Source organism: Lagenorhynchus albirostris, chromosome 2 (genome assembly GCF_949774975.1).
Source record: "Lagenorhynchus albirostris chromosome 2, mLagAlb1.1, whole genome shotgun sequence".
NCBI lineage: Eukaryota > Metazoa > Chordata > Mammalia > Artiodactyla > Delphinidae > Lagenorhynchus > Lagenorhynchus albirostris.
The window spans coordinates 70936403-70955831 of record NC_083096.1 but is presented as its reverse complement, the minus strand read 5'-3'; the positions used below and the strand labels follow the sequence as shown (position 1 = coordinate 70955831).

Genomic DNA, 19429 nt, shown 5'->3' with positions numbered 1-19429 from the left:
GTGCCAGATTTGTTTCCCATTTCCACTGAATCAGAGAATCTCGGGCAAGAAAACTTAGAAAATTCACCCCGTCTGTTCCTGCTTTCAGCAGTAAGCACAGCAAATTCCAGACTACGGTATATGAAACTTCTCACCCAAAGACTTCCAGGAACAACCTTACTGTCAGAAAGTGCTTCCTGGTATGTTACCCACCTCTCCAAGCTTCACCTTAAATTCACATGTTCAGTCCTCAGAGGATGTGCGGGTTGGGGAGATGGCCTCCTTCTCTGTTGAGAGACCAGTAGTTTCCAGTTTTTAATCTGATGCTGCTATGAACATTCTTGCACCTGTCTTTTGGTGCCCACACGCGTGCATATACGTAGGAGTGAAAGCGCTCAGTCATCAGGCATCTATATGTTCAGTTTTAGTAGATTCTGCCACACAGTTCTCCAAAGTGGTTGTACCAATTTATGTTCCCTGTGGAAGTGTACGCAAGTTCTAGTTGCTTCACATCCTCACCAGCACTTGGTTGTCTATAGTTTTGGCCATTCTTATGGGGGTTGTGGTGGTATCTCACTGCAGTTTAAGTTTGCGTTTCCACAGTGATTTATGAAGTCAAGTTCCTTATCCTGTGTTTATTGGGCGCTTGGATATCTGCTTTTGTAAAGTACCTATCCAAAATATTGCCCATTTTTCTAGTGGGTGGTCTATCTTTTTCTAACTGACTTGTAGAAATTCTTATATTCTGGGTACGAGTCCTTTGTCAGCCATATGTATTGAAAATACCTTGCCACCCTGTGGCTTGCATGTTCACTCTCCTAATGGTGTCTTTTAATGAATGGTTCTTCTCAAAATAATAACCTGACAGTCTTAAAGCCTCAGATTCAGAACCTCCAGCCCCATTCTACCCCAACCTCATCAATCCCTGATTCTCTCCTGAGCTCACAGTCCTGTGAACTCTTTTCACGATTCCACTTCTCTGCCTCATTGCAGTGTCCAGACACATTTCTCCTTGAAGAAGAGGGTACCTTGGAGAACTAGAGGTCACTCGGGGTGGGGAGTGGATGATCTTAGTGTTTCTAGAGCTGTGCTACCTTCCAGACTAAGTGATGCTGAGGCCAAGCAAATCCTGGCAGTGTCTGGGTCTTTCCACAGCCCTGTCCCACCCTAGTTCCTAGCATAAGCTTTTTCAAACCACAGAGAGAGCATCCAAAAGTGCTTGCTTGTCGCTTACCTGACTCCTTTATGCTTTACGGTCAAGAAAATTCATTGGTTGTAACACTCCTTCTACCAAAGAAGAAATACCAATTTGAGCTTTTAAAGTTTCTTCCCACTTCCCGTATTTATATCGTCAAGCACTAACACCACCCATGTCAGAGGGGGTCACCCACCCACCCCTGTGCCTGTGGCCTAGATGCTGTCCCTCCCAGTCTCACCCCTGCCTTCAGTCTGCCCCGGGTTCCCTCCTCCACGCCAGGCCAGGCCCCATGCTGCTCTGGACAGTTGCGCTGCTCTTCGGTAAGTCACCAAGCGCCAGCATCCTCTTCTGGGCACCAAAGACTGTGAGTCGTTCCTAAGACGCGAAGTTCCTTATTTCACCTTTCCTAGTTCAAGTGGGTTTATGGCTGGAGCTTGAGACAAGTGCGTGCACATGGGCGTGCCTGAGAGTGATGGGGATGAGAGTGATGGGCATGGAGACGTAGGGGAGTCCTGGTGTTTCCTATCCCATTTTCCTGGCTCCTGGAAGGGCAACCCTTCGATGTATCAGAGCTAATTTAGGGAGGCAGAAAATCACATGCTGAGACCCAATGACACTTTTACCCTGTGAAACCGGGTTAAAATATCCATCAGTGCTATTTTGAAAGGAAAACGATATTATAGAAGGGAAGGAGGCTGCCAGAATGTAAGAGAAGAGATCGGGGAAATGGGAAAAAAGCAATTCCGTGCATTTCTGTCAGCAACAGGAGCAAAACATGGGGTTTTATAAGGAGATACGTTTTTATGAAGCCTCAGCTTTTTTTTTTTTTTTTTTTTTTTTGCGGTACACGAGCCTCTCACTGTTGTGGCCTCTCGTGTTGCGGAGCACAGGCTCCGGACGCGCAGGCTCAACGGCCATGGCACTCCGAGGCATGTGAGATATTCCCGGACCGGGGCACGAACCCGTGTCCCCTGCATCGGCAGGCGGACTCTCAACCACTGCGCCACCAGGGAAGCCCCGAAGCCTCAGCTTTTTCTTAGAACCAGTCACCAATGACTGGGTTTCACACCTGGTCAAGAGGTTTATGCTCTAAGTGTACAAAGCCCCCTTCAAACTGACCATTCTTCTTCTGCCTACACCCTCTCTCTATTGTGGAGGGTGGCGGGGGTGTTCTGATTTGGGTCTGACTGGTCCATGGGGACCGATACGAAGGTTCAATTCCATTCTTCTGAATCTATACCACTCTCCTTGCTCTGAGCACCCCCGAGCCAGTCGCCCCTGCCAGTGACTGCAGGGACTGGTCTCCAGGCAGAGGATTGTTGTGGGGTGAGTTCCTCGGCTCCCCCAGGCTCGGCCCAGGCTCGGCCCAGGCTCGGCTCAGGCTCGGCTCAGGCTCGGCTCAGGCTCGGCTCAGGCTCCCCTAGGCTCGGCTCAGGCTCGGCTCAGGCTCGGCTCAGGCTCGGCTCAGGCTCATCTCACGCTCGGCCCAGGCTCGGCTCAGGTTCCTCCAGGCTCGGCTCAGGCTCGGCTCAGGCTCATCTCACGCTCGGCTCAGGCTCCCCCAGGCTCACCTCAGGCTCGGCTCAGGCTCGGCTCAGGCTCGGCCCAGGCTCAGCTCAGGCTCGGCTCAGGCTCGGCTCAGGCTCGGCTCAGGCTCGGCCCAGGCTCGGCTCAGGCTCGGCCCAGGCTCGGCTCAGGCTCGGCCCAGGCTCGGCTCAGGCTCATCTACTCTCCCCCTGCTACACTTAAAAGGAACAAGTCTGGGCACATAGTGCTTTACGGTTTCTGAGTTGACTCACTTTTTGTTTTAAACTTGGTCCCAGAAGTTTGTTTGTTTTCATTGAACCAGAAAAGCAAAACCATTCCTAAATGCACTTGCTTCCTAGACAGAGTTTGTGGGCGTTTATCCCCTGGGAAGAAAACACCTGTTTCACTCAGGGCTCTTCCTTCCCCGACATCACCGTGTTGCCCTGTGTGTTCTATGAATGGCCGTTTGGACAAGTGAGAAGGTCAGTGCTCACGTTAGTGCAGCGACAGGATGGCCTCGTGCCCGGATACACCCCAGAGGAGAGGTTGCCAAGGGCAAATCACTTCCTTGTGAAAGGAACAGCCCTTGGACTTGACTAGATAAAGTCTAAGAGTTTCCCAGCGTGTACCCCAGGATCTGGATGGGAGAGAGCAAAGGAAGAGGGAGGCAGAGTCAGTGACTGGCTGACTAGTGGACAGAGTATGGGGAACCCAGGCAGGACTGAGTCACACCTGAGGCTCAGGACCCCAGAAAGCCAGCCTAAGATTCAGACCCCATGGCTAAATGTGTAGGAACGGAGTTACCGTAAAGATAGAGCTGCTATTTCCTCTCAGATGTGGACAGAGAGACAGAGAAAACAAAACACTGAATACCTGCTTTGTAGTACATACATTATCTCATCTAACCTTCAGGACGTTATAGGGCAGGGTTTTTTTTTTTTATCTCTATTAAACAGTTGAGGAAACTGAGGTTCAAAAATGTTTAAGAAACTTGCCTAGAATTACGCTGCTAACAAGAGCAAAATTACCCTGGTAACAATGCAAACCCAAGTTCATATGATGTCAAACCCCGTGCTTTCTCCATTCTACCTCACTGCCTCTAGTCTGGGTATAGTTGGATTCTAATCAGGTAAAACTAGAAAATAAAATTCATGTAAAGTGCCTGGCAGGACATGGTCACACAATAAATGGTGCCTATTATTAGTATTGGCTATCAGGGATTCAAGAGGCTAGAAGCCCTGACATTGAACATGCTGGTACATGGCTGTACGCTAAAGATGTATTTAAAGTTTAGGAGATGAACCTTGATCTTCCTCTGAGCTGGGCATTAGCCAGTTTCACTCTCAATACTGGAACCCCCCCCCCATGTGCAAACACAGCATCTGTGACACACGACCCTCCCAGCTGCATGGCAGCCACAGCTTGGCAAAGCAACATGTTCCAACATGGTAGAACTCGACTGTGACATAGTTCCTCATGTTGAACTGAAACCTGCCTCTCTGATCTAACTTCCGTGAATTGGTTCCACTTCTGCCCTATGAAGTAACAAGTCTCTCCCTTCTTTTAAGCTTAGCCCATCAATTATTTGAAGGCCACTGTGTATCCCTGTGTACTCTCTCCCGTCTTTCTCGGATAAATGTCTCCCAATCCCTCTAATAGGAAATGCTTTCTAGACTCTGGTCATTGTCCTAGTCTGCTTGATCTTGAGGGCTTTGTCAGTGGGCCAGGAGCTGGGCTTTCTCATCCCTCCCATAGTGGCCTGAGTGCCGAGCTCAGTGGGGCTGCTCCCTGCATCATTCGGGACTCTGTTGTGCGACTTAGCATGACGATAGCTCTCAGCCATCTCATCACACTGTCACCTCATCTTCAGCCTGCAGCTCACTGAGGCCCTCGGGTCTTCTTTATAGGAACTGCTGTAGGGAGGTGTCGCCCACTCTGTCCCCAGTTGGCGGCTGTCTTGATTATACACTGTGGTCCTGCAGTCACAGCCGCAAGGTCTTGCAGTGCCCTGGACAGCAAGTCATCAGAATCTGGGGACACGACCTCATTTGAAGTATCTATGCTCCCTGGATGCCTTCTCTCTTGTTATAGGTGTCAGTTCCCTCAACCCTGTCTGTTCCTCGCTTTGTAGCTTCAAAATCGTTTTCCAGGGGAGAAGAGAAAGGAAGGGGAGGCATCACTACCCAGTAAGGTCTTACTTAGTCACTCTGAGGTCAGGCCTTCTTTCTGCTTTCAGTCAATGTAGTAACCACCTTCCCAGGCAGAGGGTTGATACAATCTATGTAACTACTCTGTAAGGGAAAAATGACTATTATCTTTTCTGTTATGCAGACAGAACCAGGAACTGGAGGCTCTTGAACTTTAAACAACTTGTCCAAGGTCACATAGAAAGAGACGGATTCATGAGTCTAGTCCAGGTTGTCTGGTTCCAAAGCCTGCATGCTCTCCACTACACCAAGCTCATAGAAGATGTGTTTAGACATGGAGGGATGGAGGGATGGTAAGAAAGAGATTCTGCACACACCGAGAACCTGCAGGTGAGCTAACCTGAGTAGGTAGAGAATGTGTCCCAGGTCACGTGGACAGCAAGGATGACAGCCTGTGAATGAACATGCCAAACATCTGCTGAGGGGGTCTTCACCCACCCCCTCCAAGGCCATTCTTGCATTTCTTAGGGCTCTGCACGGCACCCAACAATGAAGGGCACGGGTAAATGCCTGGGGACAGGCTGGACTGACTGCAGTCAGCCCCACACCATTCATCCTTTCACCCCTTGCCCCAAAGCCCAGAATACACTCCACTGCTTTATATGCAACTGTGCCCCTCAATTTAGGGTCCTCCATCCCTTGGACTGATCACACCTGCCTCACTTCATCTGTCATCATTTTGTGGTTTGGCCTCTCCTTCCTGGCCACCTGTTCTCCTCAAACATTGGTTCCTCTAGAAGGATTAGTGCAATGCATACAAGGAGCAACGCGGTGTGTGATGCGCTGGCCCGCTGATGCTTCTCTTATCCGTCCGAGCTGGCCGTCCACGTCCCACGACCTTTTAATGATTACTCCTCCAGGGCAATCTCACCTCTTTCCTCTGATCACTCCCATACTCTATTCCCCAGAGCTCTGTGGACAGATGGACCACAGGAATTAGGTCCTGCCTTTGCTGTCTGAGTTCTTCTGTAGGTGTAAATTGGACCCTCGGCACATTAGTGTAAGAATCTAGTCCTATGTTTTCTATTTTTGTTCCCTGCCCCTCATGAGTGGGCACAAAGGAAAGCATTCATGCATTTATTCAGTATATGCTTATTAAACACAGACCATGATCCAGGCACAGGCACTAGGCATAGGTAACAGGGCAGTGAACAAGACAGGCAGAGTACGTGCTCTCATGGGACTTACATTCTAGACAGAGGGAGACAGGTGATAACAAGTAGGCAATTTTATGATAAGATAATTTCAAACGGTGATAAGTGCTCTGATGATAATACAATAGGGTATTGTGATAGTGATGGAAGAGAATTCTTTTGACTGGGGGCCCCCAGCAAGACCTGTTTAAGGAGGTGGCATTTGAACTGAGATAGGGTAAAGGATTCTGGGCAGCAGGTCCACCGTAAAAGTTGAGTGGCTGAGTGGCTGGGTGGCTGGATGTCTGGGTGACTGGGTGGTTAAGTGGTTAGATAGTTGGGTGGCTGGGTGACTGAGCGGTTGGGCAGCTTAGATAGGTGCTTAGCGGGCTGGGTGGTTGACTGGTTGAACGGATGTTAGCACCCATTTATGAGGTGACAGTCCTCCTTGTCAGAAAGCTTTTTCTGCTACTTAATCGAATTCTATCACTTTGTTCTCTTGCAGTTCCCTGTGTAGGGAAAACTGGTGAGTCTTGTCTATGTCTCTTTCATTTCCAAGTGTGTCTCTGGGCCAAAACTTAACGGACGGGGAAAAGTCAGGGCCATTGGGTCCCCCAGAAACATCTTCAGAGCAGCACCTGCCTAGGCTTCTTCCTCAGGAGGCTTCACTAATGCCCAGGAAGAGGAAAAACCCAGCACTCTACTCTCTCAGGCTGACGATAGTTATAGGGTGACTCAAGTCCCAGAAGAGTGGCTCTAGGCCACTATCCGGCTCCCTTACAAGTAGCAATGGCTCCAATCTCCTCCTCTCAGTGTGGCTCTGGAGCTCCTGTAACCTCCATTCATCAAGGCTCTGGACTCCCTTCCATCCCTCTAATGTTCAAAGAAGCAGGCATCTTTCTCTGTGGACCTTCCTTCTTTCTCTCTTGGCTACCTTTGCCCTCCCGCCCATCCTGTCCCACTGAACTCCATGGAGCCTCTGTCAAGTAGGTGGAAACTCTGGCCTAGAAACCTCTTGACCTCCAAGGACATGTTCTGTGTACGCCAGGGAGGGGAATCTAAACCAGTAGTTAGTGCTGCTAGAAAGAGCAGCCAGGGAAGCAAGACCCATTATTCAGCTGTGCTGTGAGCATCGTTCCCTAGTCTAGGGGGAGGGGAATGGGGTCTAGGGATCCAGGTGGAGCCAGACAAAGGCAGGATGTTCTGGGACTCTCCTCAGGGCTCCCTGTCTGATTACTCATCACTACTCCCAGGCTTCTGAGGCTGTCTGGGATCAAAGGAATATGTCCTGGGGCCAGGCCAGCCTGGGATTGCCCTGCAGGTGATGCTGGGTCCCCAGGAGCTCTTTTCTTGTCCATATCAGGACATAAAATGCATTTTAGAAATGAGAACAGAAATGACAGATCCTGCACCACGACTGTGGTGGAAATGAACCTCACTGCTGGGAGTGCCGATGGAGGCTGGGCCTGGGGAAACCTGATGAGGGAAGCAGGAGGGAGCGAGCCCAGGCCGTGGCACGTCCAACACCCACCCCTCCAGCTCCTCTCTGGTGGACAGGGGTGCAGCTCCCATCAGAGGTGGACGCTGAAGAAAGAGCTGCACTGGAGTCGCCAGAGGAAAAGAAACCCATCTAGGGGAGTGAGAATCTAATAAGGAGGAATGAAGCAGAACAATAGATGGAAGGAATCCAACTTGACTCAGGCTTGTCAAGGTGGCGGAGGAAAATGCAGTATAAAAGGAGACAAGGAGGGGGACTTCCCTGGAGGTCCAGCGGTTAAGGCTCCGCGCTTCCACCGCAGGGGACACGGGTTAGATCTCTGGTCACAGCCAAAAAAAAAAAAAAAAAGGAGACAAGGAGGGTAGGAGGGAAAGAGGTCAGAGAGAAGGCACAGGGAGAGGAGGGGAGGGGAGGGGGGAATAGAGGAGAAGGGCAGAGGAAGGAGAGAGGAAGGAGGGGTGCAGGAAAGCAGAAGCCCTGCCGTGGGCTGGCGTGAAGGCCTGGGAGACAGTGACGGCTGTGAAGGAGCTAACCAGGAGCCTCCACCCCAGGGAGGGCTGCGGGAGGCATTAGGCTGCGGGAGGCACTAGGCTGCGGGAGGCATTAGGCTGGGGGACAGGGGGACCTGCAGCTCCAGGGTGACCCTGCTCCTGTGTCTCACAGCCTGGCTCAGCCTCCAAGTGCAGCCAGACCCCGTGTTTGAAGGGGATATCCTGACTCTGCGCTGCTGGGGAAGGAGGAACGCAGCACTGTCCCAGGTGAAATTCTACAGGGACGGAAAATTCCTCCATCTCTCTAAGGACAGCCAGACCCTGTCCACGGGAACAGCAACAGTGAACAGCAGTGGCCGGTACAGCTGCACTGGACAGGTGACATACATGCAATATGTGGGCAGACGAACCTCAAGGACTGTCACAGTTCAAGTCCAAGGTGAGTCACAACTTGGGGGACTGGGGGGAGCGGGAAGGGTGCTGCTCAGGGGTCTGGTCTTACAGGTCAGCAGCGCTCTGGGCAACGCCTCTCTCTCTGGCTTCCCCTGATGCTGGGCCAATCTGCAGGGCCCTGAGGTGTCCAGGATGCTGTCCACATGCCCTGCCCCCCCCATGGGGCATGTCTGGAGCCAGGGAAGGGGGGGAAGATGCCCTGTGGGGAAAGGTAAGAACCAGCTCTGATGTTCCCCTCCTTGAGACCCTGAGCCAGACCCTTCTCCTCTGGGCACTAGGTGACCTTTACGGCCCTTCTGTCTCTGGCCTTCTGGGACCCCAGAGGGGCTCAGGGCTGTGGGAGTCGGTTCAGAGCTGGTGTGTGGGATGAGAGGCCAGGTGCTGGGAGACAGTGACAGCACTTCCCACAGGCACAGGGCAGGGCCCGGGATGTGCCGAAGCTCAGACCTCACCTCAGACTCCAGGGGCCTCGCTGTCCAGGGCTCCCCTCCTGAGCTGCGGGCTGCCTCTTCCCAGAGCTCTTCCTGCCTCCTGTGCTGAGAGCCCACCCCTCTCGTGAGCTCCGTGGGGGGAGCCCGGAGCCCACTCCCCCGTGAGGGGAGCCAGAGGTCAGCCTGGCAGCTCCTCTTCTCCTTGCACAAGGAGGGCCACACCCTGCAGGACAGGGGCCTCCACCCAGAACTCTGCATCCCAGCAGCCGAGGGGGGAGACTCTGGGCTTTACTGGTGCGAGGCGGCCCTTGAGGGTGGCTGGGTCCAGAAACAGAGTCCCCAGCTGGAGGTCAGGGTGAGGGGAGGACGGGGAGACCCTCCCCAGGGGCCTGGGCAGTGGGGCCCCCTGGGAATGTGAGGAGGGGTTCCTAAGGGAGGAGCCCGGGGGGTCCCGCTGACCCTTCCAACTGTGTGCTGCCCCGGTTCCTGTGTCCCGTCCTCTGCTCACCTTGAGACCCACCAGCCGAGTTGTGGAGCTCCTCCCCTCCGATCCTCATTCTACCTCAATGGGGACACCCTGCGGAACCACGTGGCTCCCCATGGTGGAGCCGTCTCCTTCCTCTTCCCGGTGATGTCAGAGCAGGATGCTGGGGACTACACCTGCGAGGCTGAGAACAGCGTCTCCAAAGAGACAAGCAAGCCTAAGACACTCTCCGTGGATGGTAAGTCTTGTCCCCCAACTGGGCTGTGAGCCCCAGCAAGCTGGCCAGGGTCAGATCTCACTCCTCTGTGTTCCTCCCGCCATGCTGGGTACAGAGCAGGCACTGCATGACTGACTGAGCATGGACCCCGCTTGGAGCACCTGTCCACTGAACCCGGCAGGGAAAGAATGAAGTCCACAGAGAGTGAGGGGCACCGTGGAGGGAGGGCCACATGGTCTTCCGTGGAATTGCCCATCCATGTGGACATCCTTTGATCCGCCCCTCATTCCCACTGGCAAGGCTCCTTCAGGCCAGGGGGTTCCCACTAATGCCAACCACTCTGCCTCTCCTGTGTCAGTCTGGGGTGCATTTGTTAATTTCATCCTCAATGCTCATGGTCACCCCTACTCACCCCCCAGGTCCTCGGGTCTTATCTGTCTCCACTAGCAACAACTGGCTGGTTTCCTGGTTGCCTGCAAGCCTGCTTGGCATGATGGTCGTTGCTGCTGCATTTCTAGGGTATTTCAGACCCCAGAGAAAAACCGGTCAGTAACTCTTTCTGGCTTTCTTGATTGCCCAATCCCTATGCCAGGTACAGCCCAGCCATTGGAAAGCCAGAGGCTGACAGGACCAACTGCTTACTTCTGGGTATTGGGAGGAGGAGGGACTTTTCTTCACACGTCATACAAAGGGGCTCCAGGAGGGACACTTACAGCTTCCAGAGCTCACACACACAGACACCGTGTCTCACACACCCAATCACCCAGAGAGCGCACAGACACACTCCTGCCCACTAGGGCATGAATAAAGGCACAAACAGGATTTCTTACAAGCCAAACGAGGTGTAGATCAACGTCCTTCACATTTGGAAGACAGTCTGTGGCTGTGAATATACTGAACAAATCCAAGGCCTCCAGTTCTCTTGTTAAAGTCAGCAGAGCTCCGGTCTGCTTAGCGGAGGAGAAAGAAGACGTGAGAACTCCAGTGCACGTGCATGCTCATGTGTACACACTTCTGTGCCGTGGTGTGCCCTGGGTGAGAGTCCATGGCTGTCAACTCATCAGGAAGGAAGTGTGGTGGAGAGCACTGGGGAATAGCCCGGTCCCAGCACTGCTATTTGCTAATTCAGTAACCTTGGGCCAGCTCCTTTCAAGTTTCACTAAATGTCTCCCTCTTGGGATGTTGTAAGGTCTGAGTTAGTGAGGTGACATCTGTCTCATACCTGATGTATTAGCCTGGCACTGAGTGGGTGCTCAGTACATTCTCATTCTGTTCTGAGCGCATCACCCCGGCAGGTTCCCAAACTGCCTTTGCTCCTGTTATCCATTCTGTAATTCCTCTGATCAGAGTCATAAAAAGTTTAGCTAAGGGCTTCCCTGGTGGCGCAGTGGTTGAGAGTCCGCCTGCCGATGCAGGGGACACGGGTTCGTGCCCCGGTCCGGGAAGACCCCGCATGCCACAGAGCAGCTGGGCCCGTGAGCCATGGCCGCTGAGCCTGCGCGTCCGGAGCCTGTGCTCCACAACGGGAGAGGCCACAGCAGCGAAAGGCCAAAAGTTTAGCTAAAATTCAGATGAGAGAAATTCTATAGGGAGAGAATTCTATACAGAGAAATAAGTGAAAATAATCAGATAAATGGCATTTCTAGGTCACCTATTGGTTTTGAAATCCCTGACTCTCCTCTTCTTCCTGTCACGGTCATGATAATTAAGCACGAATGTTGGCTTTCAAAGCAATCACCTTTGGTGGCTACAAGTTTATTCTACCCCTTGTTTGCCTGGGACTATGTTGAAGGGAATGGCTCCCAGCGCCAAAGCTGTCTGGTGCCGGTTTATTCCTAGGGCTTCAAATCCACCTGCTTCTTCCTCCCTGGGGGCAATATTTTTATTTTCCACTTGCCAAGGGCAAAAGTAATTGTTCTCATAGACCTCCAGCTAGATTTGTTTTTTCAAGTTGTCAGCTCCCTCAGTTAAGGAATTTGTGATGAGTTCTGAGAGCTAAGCCAGACTGTTCTTTGAGGAAGACCACCCAGTCCTGCAATCCAAGTAGTCTTCCCTGACCATCAGCCAGGATACCTGAAAGCATCTCTCCCCAGCCCTAGACCCACTACCTCACCAGGCACCCCAGTTAGGGCTTGAGCCAGGCTCCGACTTCCTCTCCCCTTTTTAATTTAGCAGCCTTTGTCCATCTAACTTCTCATCTCTCCTTTCCTTTAGTCTTGAGTCTAGATTTCATGAAGGCAGGCCAGAGTTGCTTTAAGGTATACCTGTACGGTGGGAGAAAGATGGAGCCAGGCCCAGAGTTAGATGAGGAAGCAGCTGGGGTAGGGGACCATGAACTGAAGATCTGTGAATTCTATCATCTCTGCACCTGTCATAAAGCCAGCCTGGTCTCAATAGCATGGGTGTTTCTGCCCACTCACCTCTGGGTCAGAAAGTTAAAGGCAAAGCAACACAGTACAGCCATCTCCCTCCCAGGCCCAAACAAGATGGTGGAGGAACAGTCACTGGTGAAAGATCTTCAAGAGGAAGATGCCTTTCACAGGGAACAAAGGAGCGTCCCTCTTCATGTGGCGATTTTGCCTCCCCACCCATTCCCACTCCCCTACCCCGCCCCTACTGCCAGTCTGGGAGCACCTGGGCTCCATTTTGTTAAGAAACCTGTCTCTCATGAAAATAAATTTCCTGGTGGTGGGCCTATCATCTCAGAAGCTCAGGGGCACACACCCTTCCTTAGAATGTCACTCAGAAAACCACCTTCAGGCCCAATTCCATAGCCACACAAGAAACACAGTCCAACAGCTTTTTTCTTCATGCCCAGCTTTAGAAGACCCTTAACCATTTCCAGACAGCATATCCATTCCTCAGCAAACACAAATGTGCCACCACTGAAGGTATTCCACAGACTGTATCTCTGAAGGCAAGGTTCAAGACATTTTGACCAATTATGGAATTACTAGGACAAGGATGTGGTCATACAGGAGGTCTACTTCGAAGTAGCAGTTACCTAAGTGTGCAAGTGCTGGTTGTTTGCTTAAAAGTGTTCATCTCATTTCCCACTGTCACACCTCCCATAAAACACAGCTCCATCAAAGTCACAGAGCTCTTCGCAAATGGAGACTCAGAAACACAGCCTTGACAAACGAGCATCAGCGGCCTCTCTGAGTCTCCACAAACGCCCTCTTGGTTTCACAGGAGAAGCCACGTCCAAAGGTGCTACCTGACAGCTCTGATGCTTTCTTGCTGTTAGAGCTAATGAATATTTCTTGGACACCAGGCATGAGCCAGGTGACCCAACATCCACCTGTGACCCAATTCCTATCCCAAGAGCTAATTTTTAAAGTTCTGGGAATGCCTGCTTTCACAGAGGCAGCACGCTCGTGGAGAAGAAGCGTACACACTGGATTAAGGTTCTGTCTCCACCACTTTCTGCGTGACCTCGAAGAAGTCAGAACTCCCGACCTCAGTCGCCTCATCTAAAACATGGAAATCACAGTATCAACCTTTGCAAGGTGGTTGTGAAGAACATCGGACACCAAAGATTTAGGTGGGGGGGCTTTTGTGACGTCCAGCTCTGTGCTTGTCCCCGGGTAAGGAGGTTTGCTATTAAGTAGACGCTGTATTTGAATTCCCTGGCCCTGTTTCTGTCACATGGTATGTTGTCAAAGTTATTAGCTTTTCCTCCTTCTGAAAAGCAGCCTAACTGGTGGGTCTGAGCCCTTTCGATGCAAGGATGGGACCCATCCTTTCTGACCCTGCTTCCTCCCAGTTTGTGATTCCCATGGAGCCATCCTCCCCTCTGGGGTATTTTTCAAAGGAAACATCCCATAAAAGTTAACTGTGTCCAGGGCTTCCCTGGTGGCGCAGTGGTTGAGAGTCCGCCTGCCGATGCAGGGGACGCGGGTTCGTGCCCCGGTCCAGGAAGATCCCACATGCCGCGGAGCGGCTGGGCCCGTGAGCCATGGTCGCTGAGCCTGCGCGTCCGGTGCCTGTGCTCCGCAACGGGAGAGGCCACAACAGTGAGAGGCCCGCGTACCACAAAAAAAAAAAAAAAAAAAGTTAACCGTGTCCAGACCTGTGAATTAACCCTCATTAACAAACCAGCCTCAGACCTCCAGCAACCTCTCCTGGCATTCTTTTTTTTTTTTAGTTTAATTTTTTATACAATTTTTAAAGGTAATTTTATACAATTTTTTAAAGGTAACTGACATTCTTTCTCTCAGCCTCTCTGTCCCCACTGTCCACTCTGCTCTCTGAGGGCGTTCAGTGAATTGTGCCTTTGCATCTCCTAGGGCCCCTTCCACCCCGGAATCTGCCCCCAGCCACAGGTGGAGAGGAACACCTACTGTATGTCAATGGTAAGGACTTGCAGTAGCACCAGTGTCTGTCCATAAAGGCAGAGAAAGGCCTCTTAAGGGGAGTCATGATAAAGAAGGCCTCATGAGCCCGAGTCTCAGGAATCAGAGTCATCTGGGGAAGGAAACAGATGGCTTCTGGGGAGAGCTTAAGGGGCCAGTGCATGGAGCTGGTGGTGGGAGAGGGAAGCAGGAAGGGATCCCAGCCCCCAAGAGGGAGGTTTAGACCAAGGGTTAGCAAATTTGACCATGGGTCAAGTCTGGTCCACCAAGTATTTTTGTAAAGAGCATTGTGTATGTGTCATGTGTGGCTGCTATCACACTACAGAGCCAGGTATTTGCAAAACCTAAAATATTCACTACCTTTTTTACAGAAAAAGATTGCCAACCTCTAGTTTAAATAATGTCAGGGCTGGGGAAGCTGCTAGAATCTGCTGCAGGGGTCAGGCACCTCCTACCAAGATGGATATCCCACATTAATAACTGCTTCCCACTGCCAGTTATCTATCACCATAACAGCCCCTAATTAGCTTCCCTCCATAAGTGTTTCTAGGTCTTGAGGTGGGAGAGCAGGTGGGTCCTATTCAAGCTACAGCTGCGTTCCTTCTTTCAGTTCATTGCCAGAATGAGAACGATGAAGGGGTTATCTGCTCTGTGGTACGTACGATCCCAAAGGAGAGTGAAAGGTGAGTGATCTCGGGTCAAACTTGACATCTTTGCTAATGTAAAGGGGAAGTTTGGGGCCTAGGGTGAGGTATCACTACCACCATCATCACCATGACAACTGTCATCACCCTGACCACCATCATCCCCCTGACCACCAACATCACCCTGACCACCAACATCACCATGACCACGGCCACCTTCACCACCACCACCATCATCTCCTCCTTCACTACCACCATCACCACAAACAGCGCTATGTCCACCATAATCACCATCATCTACATCATCTCCACCACACCTCCACTGTTACCATCCCAACTAGGGAGGAATCTTTTTTTTTTTTTGCCCTTTTCTGAGCATTGTGGAGCAACAAAGGAAAAACAGAAAAAGAATGATTCAGTTTGTCTTTGACCCTGAGTGTAAGTCTAAACAGGACAGCCTCAGCTCTAAGAGGAAGCCACAAAGACCATGAACCCCGGCCACAGATACCAGAGTCAAGATGGCAGGCACGGGGAAGGCTAGTCCACGCTCTAACAGACAAACAGGCAACGTGGAATCATGAGAGGAATGTGGGAGTCAGTCAGAATTGAGTTCTGTGGAATGTGGAGTCAGTCAGAATTGAGTTCAAAACTTGATTCTCTGTACTCACTGTGTGCCTGTGGGCAAGTTATTTAAGCTCTCCGAGCCTAATCTGTAAAGTGTAGATAGTGCCTACTTTGTAAGATTATTATGAATGGCTAGGAATAGAACCTGGGTTCTAGAATCCATAAAGATTGTCTGGTATGCAAAGGTGTTCAAAAATAGGGAGCTTGTTTTATGTCTCACCTGTGCTGAGATTTCAATTCCTGGTCTGTCAAATGGATCTGAGTCAGTCTAGGGACTCTGCTCCCACCCATAAAGGGCACTAGGGAAAGTGGACAGCCAGGAAGTCTCTTGGACTCAGGGCACTTCTCCCAGGACCTGACCGGTTGCTGGCCAGAGCATTGCCAAGCAGATGGGAAAGCACACGTGGGTCCAGTTCCTTCCTGAGAAGAGTCACAATGAGGACTTAAACATAAGAAAGGAAAAATGAAGCCAACCTCAGACTCCATGGTTTTCATTAGCAAAACAAGGAAAATAAGAAAATGTGATCCTTTTAATCCTAGCAGGCAACAAGGGTGAAGGCGTGATTCGGGGCAGGGGTGGGGTCTGGGACAGTCTGCTTGCAGATCAAGCTCTGAGCAGGCTTTCCCTATTGGGTGGGTGCAGGGATCTGAAACCCAGAGTAAGGAGAGCCGTTATGTTCCAAGATGCATAGAAGAGGGGATACTGGATCTTTTATCAGTGGGAGAATGCTTCACGTTCACAAAGATTCAATATTTGCCTACGGTTCCACTTCTTATGGAAGTGACTGTGGAGAGTTATTCACCTCGCTGAGCCTCAGTTTTCTCTTCCCACTGTGAGAAGGCATCAGTACCCCCTACTTCGCAAGACTGATGTGAGATTGGATATACAGAATTATAGTTCTGTTAGCAGTATACTAGATAGATCAGCTATATAATTTTCACAGCTAAATGGGTGCCTGGTGCAGAGTGGCTGTCTAATGGAGGAGTTATTCTAGAAGTATCTTGGGCATCTTCTTATCTCTTGCTTCACACCGTAATCCTGCAAGGCAGTCACTGTCAACACCACCACCCTTTCCTGATTGAAGCAGCTGAGACTCAGAGGTCAAGTGACTGGCCTCCGGTCACACAGCTGGGGTCTCCTGATTCCCAGGCCCACCTGCTTTCAGCTTGAGGGTGAGAAGCCCTGAGAGATAAAAGAGGGAGCAGCCCCCCCACCCTGGCCGGCCCATGCTCTCTGGAGGAAGGTGCCACGAGGAGGCGGGAAGGGGACACCCCGTGAACCCAGTGCCCTAAACTTACTGCTGCTCTTCCCCACAGCCAGGCCTGCCCAGTCAGCCCGGCGGGAAACGGTGAGATGGGACCCCTGCTCTTTGCTCATTCTCTGTGTGACGTCTGCTTCCTCACCCTGACCTGACTCTCCCACAGGACATTTCTGTCATCTACGCTGAGGTGAGACGCCCTCAGCTCAGTGAGGTTCCAGCCAAGGGGCTGAAGAGAAGAAGCAGGACCCAGCAAGATCCCGTTGGTGACTGAGAGGGGGTCCTCTGCTAGTGATGGCATCTCCTTCCCCCAAGACACACAGCCATCCTCAGCCCCCAGCGCTCCCCAGGAGACCAGGGGACCCCAGCCTCTTCTGTGGTCCTCCAGTTCCCCAGCCCAGCAGTCAGAACCCCCGTTTGTGGAGCACATCAGAAAACTCTGTTACCCCTTACATGTTTAAAAAGATACATGGTTGTAGAATCTATTTGTTAATAAAGGTGTATCAGTTTGTTTCATATTGTCATCAGTAGCAATCATTTGGGCTGCCTGATAATTTGGTCTGGTTTATTCAAGGAGAATGGACTCCCTGTGGACCTGACTGGTGATGAGGGAGATGAGAGGGCAAGGAAGGGGTAGAGTTGCCGGGGCAGGGGGTGGGAAGGGAGGGGAGTCCCAGTCCAGTCCACAGCCAGAGTGCTCAGTGAAGGATTTATGTGTTTGCTCCTGTGAGGCCCTGGCCCCAGCTTGCAGGCCTCTGCACTGGAATCATGGGGAGTGAGGTCCGAGTTAGCAACTCTGGTACCCTCCTCCCCTAGCAAGAAGTCTGCTTGTTCAGAGCACTCTTGGCCCCTCAGAGCTGCAAACATCTTGCATTTCCCCTTGAGCTTATTAGAAATGCAGATGCCCAGATCTGCTGAATCAGAATCTGCATTTCAATAAGATCTCCAGGCAATTTGCAAGTACATGAAAGTTTTTTTTTAATCATCTTTATTGGAGTATAATTGCTTTACAATGTTGTTAGTTTCTGCTGTATAACAAAGTGAATCAGCTATATGTATACATATATCCCCATATCCCTCCCTCTTGCATCTCCCTCCCCCACTCCCTATCCCACCCCTCTAGGTGGTCACAAACCATGAGCTGATCTCCCTCTGCTATGCGGCTGCTTCCCACTAGCTATCTATTACATGAAAGTTCTAAAAACCTGGTCTACCTCCAAAATACAAACGTCATGGAAGTTAATCAGTCCACTTGCCTTCGGGAGCTTAATTGCCTGTGGTTCTGCTCTGGGTAAAGACAGTGGATAAGGCAACCCATGCTAGCCTTTTTTCTCACTTGTCTTCTACTCCGTTTTCTCCCTTCCCTCCTCCCAACCCAACACTTCGTCTTCCTCATCCTCCTGTCTCTGTCATCACTAGTCAAAATCCACAGTCAGAATACACCAGGGTCCCCTCCCCTTTGCCTCCTTGGTTCTGCCAGGATGACTGAGAGGCACACACCATCTAGAAGCACAGGGTCTTCACTGGTCAATCAGGAAGCACCCCCAACCCTAAGCCCCCGCCACGCCCTCTGTAAATGAGTCGCCCCCTTCTAAAAAGTGAAAACATCTCCAGTCGTCCCCACAGGCCACCTGCTTCCTGAGCTTTCATACCTCCCTCCTCCCTGCCCTACACCCGAGACACTCAACGCCTGGTCCATGGACTGGGGGCTGTCTGTGAATTGGATTTACCAGTCCAGGCAAGATAATAGAACAATCGCAAGCAAAAATTTAGGAACTTTTATAGCAATCTGACAGAGTAATTTTATGTTTGTTTAATATAATCATAAAAATTAGGGCTCATATTTGGTATCTCTCTTTTAATTTTTATTTTTGGTAATGTGTTTTTATTATAATTTACGAAGTATAGCTCCACAATGGATTGGAAATAAAAAAGAAAAACAGATCCTTCAACACAGGAAGGTGAGAAGTCCTATCTTACACACACACACACACACACACACACACACACACACACATACACACACACTCTCAATCACACACCACTGGCCTGGTCTCTCAGACACTTTGCTCTCTCCTCAGACCCTTAATTTATAAAAGAATGAGCTGGGATTTTCCAAAATGAACAATTACTAGGAAAATTAAAGGAAAAGAGAATCCCCAAAAGAACATAGAGAAAACAGAGTTTTCAGAGGAAACCCACACTCTTCAGCCCAGACTCTCTCTGGTTTGCCTGATATCAGCACACCCAGCCCCAAATCCCATCTCCAGTCCTCAGAGCAGGCAGCTACTTCTGTTCCTAGAGGATGCTGGCGGGCAGGAGAGGAAGGGCCACAGCCAAGGGAGGATGGGACCCTCACAGTTCTCCAGGGCCAGACCCTGCAGACACAGAAAAAGGATGCCACATTGCCCAGCCTGCCACTGTGCTGCTCCCCACAGGAATGCACACAAGCTGCCTCCACACTTGATCAAGGCCCCTAGCTATGAAACCTTATTTTTCTCTCCAAGTCAGAGCTAAATGCAGACACATATCCAGCAGAGGCGAGTTGGCTGTGCCTCATCTAGGGACCTGTGCTCTGTGGGGTCGTATCACTTACAGAGTAAGAAGAAAAGAAAGAACTTCTTAGCTGGGATGAGGATGGAGACGCAGCCTGGAGCTGCCCCCTTAAGGTAGAGAGTAAGAGGACAGCCAGCAGCCTCAAGGCTGCCCTCTGGTGGCTCTCTTGGGTAGTCAGGGACCTGAGCACCAGCCCGCACTGTGGTCTGATCCGTTCATCGGACAGCTTCTTTGTAAGATATCATTAGACACCCCATCTTTGCCTTGTATGTGGCTACACCATTTAGATACAAACAATAAAAATGGACCATGGCCTTTTCCTGAACCAGGCAGGGTGCACATACTGGAATTTCTTTCAGTTCCAGGTTGTTAT

At 50.9% G+C, this 19429-nt stretch overlaps 1 protein-coding gene across 1 annotated transcript; it reads left to right on the top strand.

Annotated features, from left to right (window-relative positions):
* The first annotated feature begins 1466 nt into the window (after positions 1–1466).
* Positions 1467–17016, top strand: FCRL6 (Fc receptor like 6). The gene is made up of 10 exons (XM_060141856.1): positions 1467–1497; positions 6550–6570; positions 8206–8537; positions 9084–9313; positions 9358–9405; positions 9446–9639; positions 10038–10163; positions 13908–13973; positions 14584–14656; positions 16667–17016. Exons 1-10 carry the CDS (start codon positions 1467–1469, stop codon positions 16692–16694), a joined length of 1149 nt encoding a protein of 382 aa, XP_059997839.1. The 3' UTR covers positions 16695–17016.
* The last annotated feature ends 2413 nt before the right edge of the window (positions 17017–19429 follow it).